Source organism: Elephantulus edwardii, unplaced genomic scaffold (genome assembly GCF_000299155.1).
Source record: "Elephantulus edwardii isolate Elephantulus edwardi_28Jun2011 unplaced genomic scaffold, EleEdw1.0 scaffold00101, whole genome shotgun sequence".
In the NCBI taxonomy this organism is placed as follows: Eukaryota; Metazoa; Chordata; class Mammalia; order Macroscelidea; family Macroscelididae; genus Elephantulus; species Elephantulus edwardii.
In genome coordinates, this window is record NW_006399851.1 from 11780171 (window position 1) to 11802803 (window position 22633).

The 22633-nt window shown below is 40.3% G+C and overlaps 1 protein-coding gene across 1 annotated transcript in view; it reads left to right on the forward strand.

The window, feature by feature from the left end:
• The window catches only part of JARID2 (jumonji, AT rich interactive domain 2), a 322891-nt gene that overhangs the window by 230959 nt on the left and 69299 nt on the right, over positions 1 to 22633 (forward strand). Inside the window, exon 4 of the mRNA XM_006891618.1 lies at positions 10808 to 10977. Within this exon, the coding sequence (XP_006891680.1) occupies positions 10808 to 10977 (170 nt within the window). The remainder of the gene's footprint in view (positions 1 to 10807; positions 10978 to 22633) is intronic.

Here is a 22633-nt window from a genome sequence, read left to right on the forward strand (position 1 = left end):
CCCCTTTAATTTTTTCCACTTGGTATGTTATTGTTGTTAATGTGTTATCTAGTTAGAAGTGACGCATACCTGACCCTTCAGTAGGTTTTTCAGAGACTGTGAATCACACAGGAGGAGATTACCCATCTTTCTCCCATGTAGAAGCAGATTGTTACGAACCATCTGTCTGCCTTTGGGATGACACTACACCTCCTTCTTTTTAGTACATTGGAGACAACAGATTTAAAAGTAATGATAATAGAAATTAACCATTGCTTTATAAATCATCAGAGGAACTTGCAGCTAAAGGGGGCCCAGAAGTGTTCGCCTTTTCAAAGAATTTTTTTTTTTTTTTGGTTATTTTTGAATGACAGACTCATCCTGGAAAAGGTTAAACCGGGCAGCTCCTTGGAGGCAAGGATTCTGAGGCTTCGTCTGACATACTTTGTCATGTTGTAAGGAAAGACTGGTCCTTGGAGAAGGACATCTTGCTTGGGAGGGTGGAGGCCAGGCACAGGAGGGGAAGGCCCTCTGGGAGATGGATTGATTCGGTGACTGGGGCAATCGGGGCAATCGGGATGAGTGTGTCGGAGGCAATAAGATTGGCACAGGACAGAGCAGAGTTTAGAGCTGTTGTACATAGGGTCGCTATGAGTCGCAAGCGACTCCACGGCGCATGACAACAACAACAACAACAACATTTAGAGGACTTCATCTAGCATAAGGTCCCTTTAGGCGAATCTGATCACTGTAGTCTTTTGTTCTAAATAGCTCCCTATGTAATTTAATTAAGACAAGAGTTGCAAATATTTAATATCCTGTGGATTTAGCATAAACAAACTACTACATCTGTTTACACATAACACAAATGAGGCATCACAAGGAATATGACTACATCTCCAGAAAAACCAGAGAGCAGGCATTTTGTGTATGAAAATTTCTAGGGGATCCAAGTACACTCTCATGTACCCCCTTTTTCTGTGGTTTGATACTTGTACAGGTTAATCAGTTGCCACTAACTATGAGTATGGTGCGACCTTAGAAGAACAGACTCTTTCACCACTGCTTCTTCTTTGAGAGTTTAGTAGGAATTGGTCTCTACTCGCCTCTGGGTTTATTTGAGGATGTATTTATTTTCTCTTTACTCTTCAGGATGTTTACAGCCGTCCTGTGTGGTTTTCCCTGCAACTGCCCTTGAATTTGAATTTAGTGGGCAGCTTGCCCTGGGTAGAGAATCTCCCCTCACCCGACCTTGCCACCGCCACCCCTCTAAACCTCTACAATACACACACGGGCACGCTCTTGTTTCTTTGAGGCACTGCCAGGTTTGTAGTGTGTGTGTGTCTGAGGGTGGAAGAGAGTGGGTCATTATTTTTCAGGGTGGAAACAGGAATTTTTTTTTCCTTTTCTTTCTTTCTTTCCTTTTTTTTTTTTTTTTTTAAATAGGCCTTTCAGTGAATTGGCAAAGCTTCAGGGCCAGCTCTCACACCCGCACAAAGAGTGCAGCTATGCTGGTCAGTTTGCATTTTGCCAGACATAAAATGTCTTATTTTGTGAATGAATAGACCCTCCCCTCCCACCTATCTCTTGCCATTTGTTTAGAATGGGGATATAATCGAAATAATTGGATTTGTTAGTTTATGTTTGTCATATTGGAAAATTAACTGAATAAAACAGTGCTTTGGCATACATGTCCCTCAACAAGGGTCCAGCTGCACATGCCTTTTCACCACCTCACTCCGCTTACCCCTGCTTTCTCTACCAGAATTGTGTACATATACTGTGTCCTCGAGTTTGTCTGTGATCAGAAATCCTGGATAGAAAGGGCATTTAATTAATCTATAAATTGCTGTGGTGCCATATTTGGGGCTGCCCTAGAGATAAAGTGCACAGATACCAATAAGTTGGTTACACTGTCGATACCCAGTGGAAGCCTGGAGAAACTGTGCCACTCTCTTGTGACACTTCCAGTGGCCTACTGCCGCGAAGCTTCAAATTGCGTGATTGGAGGTGGAGGGCACTGGGAGAGGATTACAAAAGGAGTGAGGGTAGAAAGGACAAATTTGGCCCAGAGCTTCTTAATATACTATCTTGCAATTTACTCATTAACTTTCATAATGATGCTAGTGTTTAACAGATAAACCATTCTTATGACTGTGACGATGCCATTGAACTCCGAAGAAAAGACACTGTGGTTGAGACCAAAAGGTTTTGGTCACTGTAACTTTGGGTATATGAAGGAGGAGGAGATTTTATTTTTTTCATTTGTCTGTGTAGGCTGATTCTTAAGAATTTGTGGGTAGTATGAGCCTTAAGCACTAGAAGAAAGGTAATTGATTTAGATACACCCAGCAGCTTTATATGTGATAGATCTGGTGATCTCCAACCTAGAAAACCTTGTGAGGCATCTGCGACTCAAAATCAACTTACTGGCCTACAAACCACCTCATTATATTTGAAGTTGTTCTGAGGAGCAAGGAAGCACTGACTCTACAATATGTGGTGGTCATTTCTGCACAGGTACTGTCGGGCTTGTAGACAGTAGAATGCAGCACTGGGACAGCTGTGTGATCGGGAGTACTGGAAGGGTCCCTTAGTCCACATCATCGTGTCCGCAAGCCAGACTGTGCCTTTCCATGGTAATAACGCTCTTAGTAAATACATACTAATTAATTCATGGCCGTGATGACATTGGAAATTGTGACCTTTTATACAGTTACTTTTTCCCCCTTGTCATTCTGTGCCGTCAAGTCACATACAACTCACAGTAACCCGATGAACAGCAGAAACAGCAGAAAAAAAAATTGAACTTCAGCACATCCTGCCCCATCCTCATGGTCTTTGATAGACTTGAGCCCATTGTGGTTGTCATTGTTTGAGTCCATCTAGTTGAGGACCTTCCACTCTTTCACTGACCTTTGCCAGCATGCTAACTCTCTCTAAGGACTGGATCCACCTGAAAATACGCACAAAGTAAATGAGACTATTACCATCCATGCACTTCCTCCGTATGGCAGTCCATAATACATTCAGTACTCGTTACCAGTACCACAATTCAAAGCCATACATTTTCTTCTGTCTTCTTTATTCATTGTCCTACTATCAGATGCATAGGAAGGAACTGAAAATTCCATAGCTTGGATCTTGCATACCTTAGTCTTTCAAGGACTATTCTTGAGCACTTTGAAGAGGTCCTTGACAGCACATTTCTCCAATGTAAAGTATTTTTTGATTTCTTGTCTGCTGCTGCCATGTGTTCATTGTGGATCCAAGTAAGATTAAATTGTTGACAACTTCAGCCTTTTCTCCAGCTATTATTATGTTGCCTGTTAGTCCAGTGGTGAGGATTTTTTCTTTTCTTGATGTAGAAATGTAATCCATAGGCTGTTGTATATTTTGATCTCGGGTTGCAAGCGTTTCAAGTCCTCCTCACCTTTAGCAAGCCAGGCTGTGTCATTTGCATATCTAGGTTATTGACAAATCTACTTCTGATCCAAATGTCACATTCAGCATATATTGTGAATAGATAAGGAAAAAAGGATACAGCACTCTTATAGACAGACACTTTAATGAAACTGGGAACCCCAGAGCACAAAAGCCATAAGCTGTGAACAAAAAGTTGTCATTTTGTGTTGCTTTTGAGGCTTACAAACTTCAGTTGAACTACTTCTGAAAGATCCTAGCCAGTGAATGCCCTGTGAATCAGTAGTTCTACTCTAACACATGGATTTTGAGCCTGTTTGAAGTTTTTTGAAACTGTTAACTGGATTTGGTTTTAACAGTGAAACTGATTCCCTTCTGTTTTTGACTTTTACATTAAGATACCCCTTGATTTATGCGGGGTAAAATAATAAGCTTCTCATTCTTTGGGGTCTGGTTCTGACATTATATCTTTGGATGTTCTTTGTTGTGAATAGTTTGCCTGAACTGCTTGTTTAAAAAAAAAATTCCTTTTTTGTGTGTGACAAGACTATGCAATTCATAATGGTTATATTTATGCAGAACTTATTAGACTCTAATTTAGAATATTTACAAATTAGAAAGAATCAGGAATAACATTTCTTTCTAAAGTAATTCTGTACAAGTTTATAGAACAGTAAACTGACTTCTAAAGCAATGTATTTTAGTAACATACCTGAAAACTTTGCCATTTTAAACATGAAGTCAACATTTGAGCTTATTAATATGCATGCTATTTTGGAGCTATCAATATTACCCATTTCCAGAACTTCTACCACTTCCAAAAGAGAATGTGTTCTCATTAAACACCAACTTCCAACTCTTTACCAAGCTGCAGGTAAACTTTAGGGACCTCTGGTAACCTAGTATTTAAAGTAGTTGCCCTGGAAATCCAAATGTGGGCAGTTCAAGTCCACTAGCTGCAGGACAAAGCTGGGCACTCCTTCCATGTAATTAGTAGCTTCTGAAAACCCACTGCAAAGTCAGCTATGAGATTTTTTTACTTGATTGTACATAACAGCCACAGCAATAATAACCTTCTGACTCTACATTTGTCAATTCAGTTTTTAAAATACCAGTTACTTTTATTTGAGTGAAAGTTACAGAACAGATTTGTTTTCCATTCAGCAATTCATACATGTTTTGTGCCATTGATTACTGTCCCCAGTTTGTATCATTTTTCTCAAAATTTCTTTGTGGCTCTTGTCTCCATTTGTCCTTCCATCTTTTCTGTTTCTACCTTTTATATTTTATCCTTGGACAAACGCTGCCCTCCTTCTCCTGCGAGGTAGGGTGCTGAGAGTGCTGAGCACTCCCTTGGTGCTGTTAGAGATCTCTCTGTATTCGGCTGCAGGTTGTGCCACAAAGGGCTGCTGAGTCTCATAGGTTTCTTCAGACGTTAGGAACTGTTGGGCCAGATCTGACTTGTGGCAGTTTTTTAGAAGCAGTAAATGGTGCAGGAGGAAATCCCTTATCTTTTCTAGGGAGCAGCTGACAACTTTGAATTGTACTTAGGGCACAGTTTGGATGACTTTGGCTTGGTAGTGCACCTCCTTACCACTCAGCCACCAGAGCTCCCTTTTCACAGGTAGAATTTGGCCATAATTGTGATTCTGAGTTTAGTTCTACATTATATCTCCCATTCTGTCTATGACTCTGTCTTGTGATCCATTTCAAAGAGCAGCTCACAGTGGTACTTGGGCATTCTAAGTTGTTCTTTTCTCAGTGTCATTGAGGTTGAGCATTGTGAGATACATGTGTCCTTGGGCATTCTTCTCTCTTCTTTGCCCTAGACCAGTGGGTACACATTTGGTTATGCTTGTGTCCTCCATAGCTATTCACCCATGTAGAATATAAATCATTGTCCTTGTGGATTATCGTATCCAACTGATCTTGCTTCCCCCTGAAACTATGGTTTATGCATAATTAGAAGTTAAATCTTCTCTTCATTCATCCTGTCTGTCTACCTATGTATTCATTTTATTTGACTAGTAATGTTCTGTTGTCTATATAACCCTTTCACTGCTCTGTCAGTGAGTTGGTAAGTTCAAGTTACACAGTTCTCCTTACTTGATTTATTGAATTTATTGAATTGGCTTTATTTAATCTGATTAAGTGAATTGGTTTCATTTGCATAGAGTAAACCTGGACTTTGTAGAATTCAGGAGTTTTCTGTAAGGGAAAATCCTTTCTTGATGCATGACATTAGGTACTTTATGAAACTGCAACTGTGGATGTGACGCATGATTGTGTGGGTGTTGTGATTTGTATACAACAAAAAGAACACCTATAGGACTTTTATTTTGGGGGTGTTAATTGGCAGCTGAAATTGTAAGGGCAGATGTAGCAAAAATCAAAGCAGAAAGGTTCTCAGTGTCTTACAGTTTTCCATGTTAAGAGGCCCTTTATTTGTTCCATGATGACTCTGAACATCTCTAGAAACCATTGCTGTTCAGCATCGTGGCTAACCTGTCTCTGTCTGTGGAGGTTTGAGTGACTGATTTCTTTTTGGATAGAATGCCAGACTTTTCTTCCAAGTGACAACTGGTAGACTCCCATGCCTTCCAGTTAGCCTGCATCCACTAAGGACTTCTCTTCGTTCAAAGAGTATGTTGGCTTTCGATTACTATGTCACCTGATGGAAAGAGAAGTCTGTGCTGTAACTACGGATTACCACACCTCCCAGATCTCTGGGGAGCATCGTTTTCTTAGGTCAGCCCTCTCGATTGGCCTGTTCCTGCACTTCCCATGTTAACCTGCTTACTCTGCCCTCATCTCTCTAGGTGCAGATTTTTAATACTTACTACATTCCCTCTTTTGAATTTACATACAAGTGCCCATTTTCTTACATCCGACCTTCTGCAAGGAATCAACTTTTCCTGCTAACTTCCTGCCTCTGATAATACTGCTTACTCCAAGGATTTGGCTCTGAGATATGTCATTCAATCCCTTTTGTTATATGAGGCCAATAAACCAAAGTCAACACCTTTCTAATCCTCATGAGTCTCTGCAGGATGAAAAGCCAAACCACAGACCTGCCCCTTTTGTGGACAGTGTGCATTCTGCAGGCCTCTTGACAGCATGGTGGCTTGGCTTGCTCTTTTATTCCTGGTTTCCTCTGGGTCCCAAAAACCCATCATTGAAGAAGCTTGGTTTATTCTTCTGAGGGTAATTTATTGTGCTGCCGCTTTTTAATCTGTTATTGCCTTATTTATCATAGTCTCCCTGTGAAAGTCTTCATGTGCAAAGTAGGTTTTATTTGAACAATGATAGAAGCAATTTATCTTCAAGGTCCCCAAATTATAAAGTATCTGACTGTGTATCCCACTCTATCATCTCTGTTTGTATGATTGTTTTTCAGCCCCTTAACATCTGGAGACAATACACATGGCCTTACTTCCTGAAATATTTGGCAATTTTATGAACTTTTTACTACCTTCTACTATCTCATACTATTTCCTTTTGGTTTTTCCTGTTTAATAGTATGTTTCTGATTAGATTTCATGGTCATAGGCTTTTTAAAAAAAAATATTATCCAGGGGCCCTGGTGGTGCAGTAGCTTGAGCACTACTGGCTTGATAACTGATGGATTGGCAGTTCAAATCTACTAGTGCCTCTACAGAAGAAAGATGAGACAGACTTTTTCCTTAAAGATTTACAGCCTCAGAAACACTAATGGCGATGGCTGAGAGGCCATAATAGTCAGTTCAGGCATGTCTTTTGAATCCTTAAGGATTGCTCAGTCCTTTGCCATCCATTTGGTGAAGATCCATGTTTCTTATAAAAGGTATTTGTGATGAATAAATCATTGAACCTACAAAATTTGATCATGTGTTTCCAGTCTCATTGCTGTCATCAAGTCTGTACTTACTGATTACCCTTCCTTTTTCATTTATTCCAACTTTTGCATTCTAATCACCAGTTCTCATTAACGTATCTTGAGTGCTTGCGTGGTCAGTTTGGGCACAGGAATCATATTGATGACATCTGTGGAAGGAATCGTCGAAGAAGCTCAGTATCAGCGGTCAAAACCATGCCAGGTGCTGACTGTGGATCAGACCATTAGTTATTCATGGACAAGTTACCATTGAGGCTGAAGAAAAGGAAAAGAAGTCCATCAGAACCAAAATAGGATGTTGAGTCTATTTAGAATAGACTGAATTAATAGTAAGTTTGACACATTGAACATCAGATGAGTTGTAGGATGACATAAAGACTTATCGATAAAGAGAGCAAAAGGTCCCTACAAAAACAGGGAAAGAGAAAAACCAAAAAGGATGACAGAAGAATCCTAGAAAATTAGACTGTCAAGAAGCCAAAGCAAAGGGAAAAGATGTTGAAGTTAAAGAACTAAACAGATTTCAAAGAACAGCCAGAGAAGACAAAGCACATTGTTAGAATAGAATATGTAGAGATCTAGAATTGGAGATTTAAAAGGTAAGAACTCACTTGGTAGTCCTCAAATTGAAAAACTGAAAAACAAATTCAATCCTCGAGTTGGAATACTGGGAGATGCCCTGAGGAAAATCTTAAATGATACAAGAGGCTTTTAGAAAAAAAAAGAAGGGCATACACAGAGTCACTGGATCAAAAAGAACTGGCTGACACCAAAATTCTTTAGGAAATACAGGATGATAAGAGGTAATGGTACAGAAGGAAAGGAGTTCAAGCTGCCCTGAAGGCATGGGTGAAAAAGCCCGTGGAATTGATGGGATACCAGTTGCCATATTTCAGATGACACTTGGCTTCTCTGGATCTGCTCACCAGTCTATACTAGGAAGTTTGGAGGGCAGCTGCCTGGCTGGTTGACTGGAGGAGATTCATATTTGTTCCCATTCCCAAGAAAGGTGGATTCATCAGAATGTGGAACTTATCAAATAAATATCACCATAAATATCACATGCAAGCAAAATATTGCTGAATGAAGGATGTCTAGAACCCTACATAGATGGAGAATCTACAGACATTGAATCTGGGTTCAGATGAGGCATCAGTGATAATAATACTACCCATGTTAGATGGACCGTCTATGTTTGTCTTTTATTGACTGTGCAAAGGCATTTAACTGTGCCAGTCATCATAAATTATGGCTAACATTGAGAAAAATGGGAATCCCAGAACACTGAATTGTGCACGTGAGAAATCTAGATCATGAGTGTGTTGTGCAAACAGAGCAAGGAAACACTACATGGTTTAAAATAATGAAAAATAACGTCAGGGTTGTATTCTCTCTCCATACCTATTCAGTATGTAAGTTGAGCAAATTATTTGAAAAGTTGGACTCTATGAAGAATGTAGCATTAAGATTGAAGGAAGACTCATCAATAACCTATGTTATGTAGATGACAAAACCTTGCTTGCTGAAAGTGACAAGAACTTAAAGCACTTGTTGCAGAAGATTAAAGAATATAGCTTTCAATATGAATTGGATCTCAATGTCCAGAAAATAAAATTGTCCGAAAGGCAACATCATGATAGATGGAGAAAGATTGAAACTGTTAAAAATGTCATTTTACTAGGATCCTTAACCAACACTCTTGGTACCAGAAATCAGTAAATTGGACGTCTTGTACAGGGAACTGTAGGCAGGGATTGGACGTATTGTACTGGGAAGGTCTGTAGTCAGGGATTGCTCAAAATTCCTGAGGAGCAAAGTTGTTAGTTTGAGGACTAAGGTGCACCTGATCTTTTCAGTCCTTTGATATGCATTTGAGAGCTAGATATGCCTTTGAGTTGTGATGTCAGGGGAGAGTACTGAATATTCATTCCGTGGACTGCCAAGAGAACAAACAGATAAGTCTTGGAAAGATTGAAGTCACTGCTGCTTGGAAGCAAAGGGATCTTGCACATTTTGGACATGTTAGGAGAGGCTATTCTTTGGAGAAGGACCTCAAGCTTGGAAAGATGGAGCGACGATGAAGAAGAGAAAGACCCTCCACCAGGTAGATTGATGCACTAACTCAACAATTGTGAGCTTAGCACCGGGTTCAGATCTGTTGTTTATAGGATCACTACAAGTCATAGTCAACTGAGTGGCATATCAGGATTACTGCTGGACTTAACTCTATAGGTAGGAAGGAATCTCACAACTGTGGAGTTTTGCTTTGGTGGCCTAGTGGATAGGAAGTTGAATTGTTAACCCACCATCTAAGGATTTTAATCCACTAGCTGTGCTGACGGATAATAATGACTAACCTCTTTCTATAAGCCCCTGAGCCTGAATTTAAGTTTTAACTGTAGAATCAGTTGTGACTCTAGGACACTCTGTTATTAGAGAGTTCTGTATTTTTACTGATTTTTTTTTCTTTGTGGAGGGGCAGTGTTAAGATAGACTTGGTGACAGTGTTCTGAAAGGTCAAAGCTATGGAGTCCCTCTCCCTGCATGCTCAGGGTTACCACTCAGCAGAAGTGGTTTAGCAGCGACTAACAGCAATATTGGTGGGAGCATTTCTACTGGTTTTCTTCTCTGTAGCTGATGGGTGAGTTTGAATTTCCAGTAATCAGCTTAGTTGCCAAGCATAAAAACTGTTTTTCTCAGTTAAACACTTTTCTTAGGCAGAGGTAACCTAATATTAGAAGGTGAGAAACAGATTGGATAGACATATTTATTCCTGTGTTAACAAGCTGTAATTATTTTTTTAAAAATTTTATTTTGTTGTTTTTGTATGTATGTACCATCAAACCGGATCTGACTGGTACAAGAGGAGACTGTCCCTCCTTCTCCAGCAGAGCATCTGGTGGGTTCGAACCACACATCTCTGGGGTTGCAGTGCGACTTCTTGCCGTTAGGCCACCAGAGCTCCCTAACAAGCTCTAATTATTTTTTAAAAAAAACTTCTGTGGCTGAATTAGAGAGAGAATAAAAAGAGAGATGAAAGGCAGAGAAAAGGCTTAATTTGGGAAATAGGATTGGGATCATAATTTGTAGGCAAAAGTGAATTGAATGTAAACAGAGACAGTATGAAGGAGTTATGTATAGTGGTGTACTGGTAGCATGTTAAAACAGAAAACTTATTAAATGTGGTAGCATATCTAGACTTTTCTTACCACTGTGAACTAAATTAAAAGTATAAAAATGCTATTAATCAAAGTTTGTCAAACATGCAAGGTTCTGAAAGACATGGGCAGATGTTTAGTATATATATGTACATGTATATTTTTGTACACCCATGAATACACATTTGTGGCACATACATCTTTACCCAATTTTATTTCCCCACTATGGGTTATAAGAACATGAAAGAGATAAAATTTTAATTAGAAAGAAGTTGTTTAAACAGCATTTTTCCCCTTTGTGTCATAGTTTAACTATTACACCTATGTCTATAGGCTCTGACCTTTAATATCTTTTTCATTTTGGTTTTTACAGGCCCAGGCTGCAAGCACAAAGGAAGTTTGCTCAATCTCAGCCGAATAGTCCCAGCACAACTCCAGTAAAGATAGTGGAGCCATTGCTACCCCCTCCAGCTACTCAAATTTCTGACCTCTCGAAAAGGAAGCCTAAGACAGAAGATTTTCTTACCTTTCTCTGCCTTCGAGGTAAGGCCATATTTCCAGTCCTTTTGGGAAGACCAGTCTTATTATTCAAAAAAGGGGATAAAGCTGTACACATGGAGTAGATGATTGCTTTGGTCTCTGCTGCTGCTTTTGTTGTTACATGCTGTGAAGTCAAGTATGACTCACAGTGGCTCAGTGAACAATAGATCGGAACCCTGTCCTATTCTGTGCCATCTTCACACTTCAAGCCAGTCACCATGTCAATCCACTTGATGGTCTTCCTCTCCTTTGCCAACTCTCCACCCTTCCAAAAATGATTTCCCTCTCTAAGGAATAGCTCCTCCTAGCCAGCGTACCTTAAGTATGTGAATGATGCCTAAAAGTTAGTCTCTTCTGTACACATCTTTAAATTCACAGCCTGGTTTTAAGGAGAATTTAAAGGAGAAATTCTACCTTGAAGTTGGTGCCTTACCAGATTGTTCTCTAAAGCAATCATATATTTGAGTCGTCATATTTATCCGTTTTTTCTTATAGGAATTTTACATCTGTGTTTTCTTAGACACTTTGCTTCTTTGCAATGTCAAATAGCACAAAGTTTTAAATATTGAAATCTGGGAGATACTTAGAACAACTTTGGAAAAATACTCTGAGCCTAAGAAATCTAATTCTACGTTAATTAGCTTGTAATAGAAATAGGACTGTTTTTCTTGAGAAAATAGTACTCTTTTTACATCTTTTCTAGACCTGGGGTTTGTAAAATGAGAGTCATAATTAAAACGGGGGGGGGGGAATAATTTTTTTTTCAAGGTCATTAAAAGTCCCATAAATGGCAGGTGGTTCGTATAATTTCATTCTGTCCCTGAGAGTCAGGTGTTTTTGATGACCTTAGGAGGCATATTTTAATATCTGTGTTTGTTTAATATTTGTTACTGTTCATAAGCCACTTTATGAACAAAAGTTATGAATCCTGTTTTATCCTGTGCCAGCTCATTAAAACTCATATTTGAAAGTGTAGAAGGTGATACTCCATTTTCATATCCTTCTTGGGACTATCAGCTGGAAAGATGGATTAAGAAGCAAAAAAGAATAAATTGAAATTCCATTTTCTTTTCATCTCTCAGATAAAAACAATGTTAACCAGTTCCTTGTGTGTATCTCGTCCTATGCCTTCAATGTGTCGTTGTTCAGCACAAGTTCCCCAGGGCTGGTTTTGCATTATACCGTCATTTTTGCCATATCTCCCTCTTTTTCGTAGTATCAAGTAGATTCCTGCTTGTCATACCATCTTAATAGTTTTAGCAGTATCCCGCTTTGCTGATGCCTCATGATTTATTTAGTAATTCCTTATTTACATGTAGAGATATTTTTCCCTCCTCTAACTTTTTGATATTAGCTGCATATGACATGTATCCTTGGTTAAATCTTAACTTCAACCGAAGTCTTCTCTGGTGACCTGACAGTTCAGAATCTGATTATCCGTCTTGAATCCTGCATCCTAATTTGATTTTCCTTCTTTCTCCCCCCCGCCCAATACTGCTTGCAAGCAAAGGAGAAAGAGAGCTTGTTATATCCCCAAATCTAAAGTTCACCCAGTTATTCTATCATCCTTGGATGTCAGAGGCCCTTTGCAGGGATAGAAGACAGTCTTTAATAAATAAGCTCACTATTTATTGGTAAGAAAATCTGACTGCTAATATAATCAAACAACCAAATCAAAGGCCTGAGGGTGATGTTTCTCTCCAAGGGTTACAGGCCCTTCTTCTTTCCATTCCCTAATTATGCCTTTTATTAGCTGAGGCTCTGATTTGGAGTCAGAGGATAGCTCTCAAGGCTGAGGGAGAGACTGGGTATGGAACTCTTCACTACTTTTTGTTCATTATCCACTGCTGAACACCCGGAGTTGTGGTGGCCAGTGGTAAGGAGGTCTGCTGCCAACTCAAAGGCAAATGGTTCAAATCCACTAGTTATTCTAATGTTCTCCTCCTGTGTGATTTATTGATTCTGAAAACTCACTTTGAGTGGGTTCCCCACTTGATAGTACACCTGGAGAGAAGAACCTTGGTCCTTGTGTCTCCCTGCTATCCATTAGATAGTAGGAATGAAAGAAATCTTTGGAAAAATGACTCTGTAGTAGTTTATACTTGGATTAGTAGATATATGTAAATAGACCAGGCTTTTTTTCCATGAGTAAAAAGCTTTAGAGTTCTACAGTCCACTGTAAGTCTCTTAGAGACTAGTTGGCTAAATTTGCCAAGGCTCTGTTCATTCCTGACTTAATATCATGACCTAAAATTTCTAAAGGGGAGGAAAATGACATGAATAGTGCAGGCGTGCCCAAAGTATTTGCCTACAGTGTATTTATCTTTAAATAGCTGCTTTGGAGGGGTCCCACATGTCTCTTGCCAGAGGCATAATTAGTATCTTCCGCTAGTACGTGTGGAGGGGAGGGTATGTGCCGAGCACAGTGATTCGTCCCAGTGCTTTATTTCCTGTCACCAGTATCGTTATTCTTAATGAGTTCTGTCTTCTTCTCTTTGTTCTGACTCTGATTATTAACAGATTAAAAAGCTTAACGCAGCATAGCAATGGCAGGTTAAATGATTCTCTTTATTTACATTTTTTCCTTTATGGGGCATTGCAAACGAGGGTGATTCCCACAGGGGATTGCTAACGCATGTGCGCCTATCCACCACGTGCAGTCCTTAAGGCTGGAGGTGTCCGTTATGATTGGCTTGGGAGAGCCTGCATTGAAGAATTCCTGGCCTTGTTTGATTATAGGACTTACTGCTTTTCCCCTCTGATGCCAGAGATCCGCTGTCATTCAGTTGCTAATTAATTTGGTAGACCTTTTTGTTATCCTTTTTATCCTCACCACACTGAGAGTACAGAGACTGAATGCAGTCTTAATGTGGGAGGTGAAGTTGACTATCAAAAAAAAAAAGTATGAAAGTACCAGGGCACAGAGGTGGGGAGCTGAGGAAGCAGGAGGAACTCTGTCCTTGCTGCCTGTGATAGCTGCAGGGAAAGCAAGTGGCTTTGAACATCTGGAGCCTTTTCGATAAAGGGACTGTGCATGAGGTGGAATTTTCTAGACACCTCAGTCAAGGCATAGAAAGGTGTACTGCATTGGTTGCTTGTAGAGCCAGAAGCTAAAGTGAAGGAGTAAAGCAAAAGGCCAGTCATGATTCTGTGATACATATTCACCCCATGAAGTCAGAAGGAACTTTATTTTGTCACAACTCTGACTGGATTTGAGCCTCTTATCTTTTTTGTTAGCATCTGAACGCTTTACCTGTCTTGTTGAAACAGAAAAAAAATGCAGTCCTACAATCCTTGATCAGATTATAAATGTTCATGCAGAGATAGCCTATCTTTCAGCCATAGATCGACAGGTGAATTTAAACTGCAGACCTTTTTGTTTAACAGCTGGTAAGTTAAATGCCAAACTGCCAGGATTCCTTAATCTTCTGAAGCATGGAAGTTAGGACATACCATCTTCTGTGAGCCCCGAGCTACAGTACAACAGAGGTTCTTTAGCAGAGCTTAAGTATGTTTAGAAACATGGCTTTAAGCCGTGTGGTAAATAGATTCAGAGTGTCTGTCTGTGGCCTGTCTTGGTTTAGTAACCAGAGACAGAAGACTAAAGCTAGGCATGTCTTGAGCAGATTTCTTAAGCGGCTCTCAGCCTCAGTGTTCACATTGTAAAAATGGGTTTCCTAGAAACTAGCACACAGTTGTGGAGTTAAAAAAACAAAATCTTAAATAGATCATAGTGAGGCCTCATGTAATTATATATTGCAATTTCCCAATGAGCCTTAGCATTCAAAGAGAAATAGAGAGGAGGAGGATTTGCTTAGAAAGGTGTTTTGGAGGAGAAGACAGTGCAAAAAGACCAGCTTGGATGGCAGGAGTGCAGGGCTGGGTACACTGAGTAACAGCCAAGACAGCTCTTCTAGCCGTGGAGTATTTGATAAAGACACTTGTGATTCTTTTAGGCGTATTGGCCCTGAGTATTGGGGACAGTGAATTCTAAGTAGGGCAAATGCAAAAAAGCCTGGGGTGATTTAGAGGTCACAGAATGAAAGGGGATTAACCTGCAAGAAAGCAATTAAATAATCCCCCTATTGCCAGGAACACTATGGTGCTAATAATGAACATCCTTGAGTAAAATGGGAATACTTTTTATTATAGAAGCTCTTTGGGGAAGATAGCACGGTATCACAGTGGTACACAAGTTTTTTTGCTGGTCCCTTTTGAAAGCTGTTGCATCTTAATTTTGAAAAGAGTAATAGTGAAAATAATGATCGAAAATAGTAGTACTATTGCTTAGAGGGGTTTCAGTAGCCATATTTTCCCCCCTCTAGCATTCTGTTCCTTGTATGCTCTGTTTTCCACTCGAGTCTGTGTTACTTGGCCTTATTCTGCTGAATAAGCTGTTTGTTTTCCAGCAGTTTATCAGGCTACTTAAGAATATGAAACCGTGGAATTCTTCAGCTCTGAGGAAGGAGTGGATGGGTCCCTTTTAATTGCTTTGTGACCTTGACCGCTTGTTAAGGTTCTGAAACATTTTGCTCACAGGACTGGCCTGGCTCCAGCCCTCATAGTAGAGGCCAGCTGGCCCGTGACCAGGCATGGCCCTCCCTGAAGATGAAGCCGGCTCCAGTGTTTCCTGGCACAAATTCAGTGATCGGTCTCAGAACCTACACTGGCTTTTCCTTTAGTTTTTAGAGGTTCTCACAACATTTGCTAGTCTTTCTGAAATTCATTTTTGAGAAGGTAGATGAGGATGGTCTGATTTTGTTCGATAATGTCTGCTGGACTGCCTTTAGGCTGACAGCATCAATATAACAGGTATTTGCACCCCAGGGGCCAGGTGCATTCTGAGAAGTAAGTCAGTACCTCTCTCCATTGAGAAAGTAAGTGATTTGAGGACTGTGTATTGGATAAAACACATTTTGTTGCTCACATCATACTTGGTGTCTTGCATAAACATAGTCACATTAAATTTAAAATGATTTCCCCTTCTGCTTGAGGAAATCTGCTATCCCCCCTGCTAACATTGCTTGCTGGTTAGTGGTCATTTAGGTTGAGCAATATTATGCTACTCTGTGGTATGAAGAGGTGCAGTGAATTGATTTGCTTTACTTTGATGTATATATTTGTAAGCATGTACATTTTAACAACTAATGTGTCAAGATGGAAGAGAGGACTTTTACAGCTCTTCTTAATTATAAAGAAATGTTCTCCATTTGCTATTAGTGAGATTGTCCTGGCTGGGAGCAAGAGTGCACAGCTGTTCATGGTGTCCTGTTTGCTGAGACTCATGCATTAGGTCTGTTGTAGATCAAACAGGTGGCCTGGTGTTTGAGAATTCTCTGTTCCTGACAAGAAATAGGTGCAGGCCAAGGTAGTAATTCAGAAGAGAAAGAATGCTAATGGCACTCGGGGAGTAGAATACCCTTAGTTCATCTCTTGTGCTTCTCTAGGATTGGCATGACTGAATGTTTCCAGCTCACATGGCATTGCCTTTCAAACTCCCCTCAAATATCTGAAACACTAACCACTGAATGCACTACTTTTCTATGCCCTGAAATCCTGTCAGCATTCCATTGACTTTCCTCACATCAGAATTAGTCTTTGCTCTTAACATACAAGGGAATGGCTGTCTCTTTTTATAGACATGAATGGTTTTGCTCACCAGATCCATATATTAACAAAATAATGTCATTTTAGTCTAAGTAGCATGCAGTGCTTTTGCATAGACTAGTGAACATGCTACGGTCATAGTTACTACAGGTGAAGACCAAATGCTTACTGTGCAAAAGAGTAAACTTGCAAGTATCTTGGCTATTAAGAGGCTGCTAGAGATGAGTCTTGATCCTGGGTTTGAGGCCTTTTCTTTGACAGGTATTTTGTTTAAATGTGGACACATTAAATGGAAGAGCAGTCCTGAAGTGCAACCCAGCTCTTGATCAGTAGTAGTTGGGGTTTATTTTGGGTCTGAATTTTGTCCTGGAGGACTGTTTCCATAGACCTGTCACAGATCAGCGACAGAGATGGTTTTAGAGGAATGTTTTTTTTTTTTATGTTCAACCATCATTTTAATATTAACTGTATTGGATAGTATTCTGTTGATAGGAATAATTTAAGTAGCGTGTGATATAAATGTGCCTATAACATAATTTCATAGTGATAAACAGTTAAAGGGTGAGAAATCTCATTGCGCGTTCTTCTTTCACAAGGTGTAGAGGCACACCTGAGTGCCATTAAATGTCCTTCTGCCATTCTGGAAATTTTAAGTGTACATATGCATTCATGTGTCAGATGATTATAGATACATAAATGGGTATATTTTGGTCACAGATGTCTAGAACAGTGCCCTGTGTATAGTTGGATTAATGAAGAAGGCACTGTTGTGTCCTTTGACTACCCAGTCTTAATGGAAGGAAATCAGCAGATTAACTAATTTCCCTTCTGTCTCTTACACAAATCCCTTCCCAGACGATTTTGAAGTTTTGCGCTTTAATTGAATGTGATTGTAAGGCTGATGACTTTTATTTTGTCTTTGTATCCTGAAATTGAGTCACAAACTAGAACAGCTGAGGGTGGGGTTAACAAATCTTTGTTTATTGAGTCAGCTGTAAGATTCGACTCTCCAGCTAAATAATCTTACAAGAAATCTCTCTAGGGTCTTTCAGAAATAGGACCGAGCTATGTTAGACTTGTTAAAATAGAGATCAGGTTGGGGGAGGGAAGAAAGCAGGAAAGAAGGCTTGTCTGTGTACATGATTCATAGAGAAGAATCCAATTTTATAGAAACCACAGCCCAAATTAGAGAAAGCAAGCTTTTGGATTAAAATGATTTCTGTTGTGGTTGTAACATACCACAGTTTGGTTTTTGTCCAGATGAAAACATTTGGTTTGCACTTCAGTAAATATTGTGGAGACTTTGCCAGCTAATTCTGAAAAGTAATGGAATACGGTTTTGGCAAGGCACAGATACATTTCCTACTCCCAATTCCACTTTTCAGATCCAAGTTCAGATTTTTTTCCCCCTCGCATTTGTTAATGCACTTGAATAATCAGGAGAGAAAATCTGACTCTAATTTTGATATTAAACCATATACTCAATAATCTATTAATTTATAGTTTATGAAATTAAATCTCCACGCACAATCAAACAAAATTCAGTGAATCCTTAACTATATATGAAACTATATATAACTTGATTACTCTTCAAAAGCTAGAACAGTACATAGAGAACTGCTAGAAGTTCAAACTGGATTTAGAAGAGCTGTGGCACCAGGGATATCATTGCTGATGTTAGCTGGATCCTGGCTGAGAGTAGAAAATACTAGAAAAATGCCTATTTGTGCTTTTTAGACTATGCAAAGATATTTGACTGTACGAATCATAACAAATTATGGCTAACATTGAGAAGAATAGGAATCCCAGAACACTTAGTTGTGCTCATGTGAAGTCTTCATTTAGGCCAAGAAGCTGTTGTGGAAAGAGCAAGGGGAAACTGTATGGTTTAAAATTAAGAAAGGTATGTGTCAGGGTTGTATCCTTTCACCATACCTTTTAAGTCTCTGTGCTTAGCAAATTATTCCAGAACCTGGACTCTTAATAAGGATCCGAGGAAGACTTCCCAACAACGTATGTTATGAAGATGATACCGTCTTCCTTGCTGAAAGTGAGGAGGACTTGAAGAGCTTGAGGCAGAAGATAAAAACATATAGCCTCCAACATGTGGATTATATCTCAAGGTAAACCCCCCCTCCCCCAAATTCTTAACCACTGGAATGATAGATGACATCATGAAAAACAGAGAAAGATTGAAAGTGTAAATGACTTCATCTTACTTGGATCCGTAGTCAGCAAATGCCCCTGGCTCCCGCAGTCACAAGGTGTCTTGCATTGGGAACTCTCCACATTATTAAGGGCAGTGATGTCAGTCTGAGGACTCAGATGTACCTCATTTAGGCCATGGTCTTCTCAGTCATTTGCTATGCATTTGAGAGCTGAATAGTGAATAAGGATAACAGAAGAAGAATGGATGCCTTTGAGTTGTGATGTTGGAGAAGCATACTGAATATCTCATGGACTGCCAAAAGAACAAGCAGATATGTCTCAGGGAAAGAGCAACCAGAGTGTTCTTCGGAGTAAAGATGACAAAACTTGGTCTCACATATTTTGGGCATGTTGCTACAAGAGAAGGAAAGATGGAGGGTTAGTGAAGGAGAAGAAGAACCTCAACCAGATGGATTGACACAGTGACTGCAGCAGTGGGCACAAGTATGTCAGAGATGATGGAAATGGCACAGGAGAGGGCGGAGTTCAGATCTGTTGTCCTAGGATCACTATGAGTCACTTTTGACTCAACTTCACTTAACAACACTACAGCATGTAAAGGAGACTTACATATGATAAGTTGGATTCTCTTTATTAGTTTTTTTTTCTTTATTAGTTTTGACAGTCACATCTTCAATAGAGTCCAGGGAATTCTTAGAACTATGCCAAGCAACAAGGATACCTGAGATTTCCTGTGTTTTCACTTGGTTGATCCTTTTAGCAGAGGACTAGGTTGGCACCACTGAGAATAGGGTTCTTTGATGAAGCCATATAATATTGTTATGATGTCACCTCTGTAGGGATCATTCCTGTCTTCCTAGATGCTTGATCTGTAATAGGCTTTTCAGAAATCTGCCTTTTCAGTAAAAGAAATGTTCCCGTATAAGTTTTCTACTTATGAAGCATACTCATAAATATCAGAATCTATACAAATTTCAGGCTGTTCTTTATGAAAATATAAAAACATTTTAATGAAAATTTAAAATAAATTTTTTGTGTAATGAACACATGCACTTATTTTATACTAAGAAATATGGAAAATTTTTCACCACTATAGCTTTGTTCTGTGTGTGTAACATGTAGCATTTTTATTCCATTTTCTAGCAGACGATTTATATACCTGCCCCTTCCCATCCCCCCTTAAAAGTCAGTATGGTAGTTTTCCAATATCAGTTGTTTAAAAGAGAAGCTCTGGTCAAAATTGAAATGAAACAGGCTGGGGGTAGGGGGTGGAATCATTGCTGCTTTTAAAATAACACTTTCAGAATTCTATTTTCACGCATCTCTCACACACGCACACACAGGAGCATCTGCATGGTCCGCGTTTTCAGTGTTTCTTGTGGGTGGGGAGGCAGGCAGCTGTAGCTGGTCATGCTGGCTCAGTCTCCGAGGTTTGCCCAGCTTCATATTATTCAGAGAGCCTAGGTGAAAGACTCCAGGTCTTGAAATCCCAAACTGTCATGGCTCCATCAGTGCCAGAACTGCAGAATTTACTACAGTCTTGCTTGTCCACCTTGTAAATGGACACTGGAGTGATTCTATTCTGGTGCAGTGTCTCCAAAGCCGTGTCGCGGTCCTCGGTGGTGACCCACTTGTCCATGTTTCAGAAGCGCTCCATGGCCGAAGTGTTGCACTGGGTGCTCTGTTTCGGAATGTCCAATTTGGAGACGAAGGTTAAGCAGTCATGGCCAGCGGCCAGGATGCCGTTCTCCAACACAAATGACACGCTCAGGAGGGGCAGGAATTCCATCTTCAGAGTGGAGACCTATATGCTTTTTGGAGGCATCAGCTATAGATATGATGCTGTAATTGTTGACCCAGGGCAGGCGGTTCCCACTGGCAGAGAAGCTGATGCCATGGACCCAGCCTCCAGTGCCACTGCCACCGCCACGAAACCCAGACATCAGCTGGCCAAAAGGCATCTTGTTGCCCCATGCCGTAGTGGCTGACGTTTCATCTACTTCTTCAATGTAGAGAGAAAACACCCTGCACTTGAATTCACAGGACCTTGCTGTTAGCAGAACATTGTTGGGATGCCAGTCCAAGCTGAGGACCATGGAGTGGATTGGCTTCTTAATGTACTTGCTGACACACAGCACCCCCCCCCCCCAAGTCGTTTTCGAGCTCAAACTAGCATACGGAGATGAAGCGTGCTCTGCTGCCCATGGCGAACTTGTTTTCCAGCGGGGACCACTTTACCAACGTGGCAGCCCAGTTGATCCTTAGAATCACCAGGGTGGACTTCCAGATGCCATCCCTCTGACTCCAGATGCTAAGTGTTGTGGTCTGCTCCACAGGTGAAGATGCAGTCGCTCTTGGGTGCCCTGTCAATGCCTGTGAGGTGCCCTTTATGTTCCGTGAGCTCAAGAGCTTTCACCCACTGGCTCCCATTCTTCTTATAGATGTAGACTTTGTGATTATTGGGGCTAAGGACAACCTGGGTGCAATCCCGATTCCAGGCATAGCAGGTGATTGGCTTGAGCAAAAAATGATGCAGGGACATTCTTCTCAGTTCTGGGATAGGGCTTTCCGGGAGAGATTGGAGTGGAGAATCCGTGGACTGTGTGTGGTCAGTCTACGTGAACAGGCTCCGGTGGGCGCTGTGTATATTCTTTCTAAACATCCCTTCCTTTATCTGCATGTGCATGTGGGAATAACAGCTTCCTCTTTTTAAATTTTTAAAAGTTTAGATTTTCTGGCTTTTGACTAAATTAACAGGAAATAAATCTACTTTGCAGGAATGTCTTAAGTCTCATGTACATTTTGTTTTCTTTATGTGCTTGTGATTTTTAACACTGCTTGTAAAAACTGTATTATCACTTTGATAATTTCTACTTCTGTGAAAAATAATGATTTTACTGGTTTTGTGTGAATGGGAAGGGAAAAAGATTTAATTTCTTCTTTTTTCATCAGTGCTGTGGTTTCTCCTCATGTGGAATCCTGGTTTTCTGTTGCTTTGCTCCTCCACTCTTTTCTATAATGAAATGGTACAGGTTGTCTTGGGAGGATGAATTTATGGCCTTTATGACTGAAAAATTCATCTTGGCCTCATGTAGGTAGGTTTCTCTGCCTTCTTGGGAGTTAGCGCTGGCACTGTGATATATAGTAAGTGGCCCATAGTGTGTACGTCTCTACCAGTGGTTCCTCAGGAGAAGGATGAATGTTGTCTTCCTATGATAATTCCTTGGAAACTCATTCATGGGACGCTACAGGTAGGGAATGAGTCTGTAGCAGCCTGTTAAGTCAACCCCTTGGATATGATTATAAAGTTTATGATTGTCTGTGAGACAGTGTCAAGTAAAGCTATGAGAGAGCCTAGCAACGTCTTGGAGACATGTTGCTTCTAGGGAGGAGCTCTGGTGGTCAAGTAATAATAGGTAATCTGCAGTCTCAGGTAGGAGGTTGAATCCCACATGGCTGCTCTGTGGGAAAAGGATGGGAAATGAAATGACTTGTTATGTGATTTACCACCTCTGAAAACCCAGCTGTGAGTTGGTTCTGATTGATGGCACACAACAGCAACAACAGGACAGTTGTTAACTGTTCATGAGTACTGTTCCTGATTGTTTGGATTGGCAGTGCTTACTATAGAATATGCCTAAACTGACTGAAAAAAACATTCTAAAATTGTCCTTGGTGAGAGGTTTCTGCTGGGGTGGGGTGAGGCAGTTTATAGAAACCACATATTTTAACAATGGAGGTTCTTTTCTTCTGGTGGTCATAGTTATCTTCTGTTTCAGTTTGCTCGGCTCCACAGTCAACACTCTTGGAACCAGCAGTCAGGAAATCAGAAAACTTATTGCGATGGGAAAGTCTGTTGTTAGGGACCTCTCTAAAGTACTCA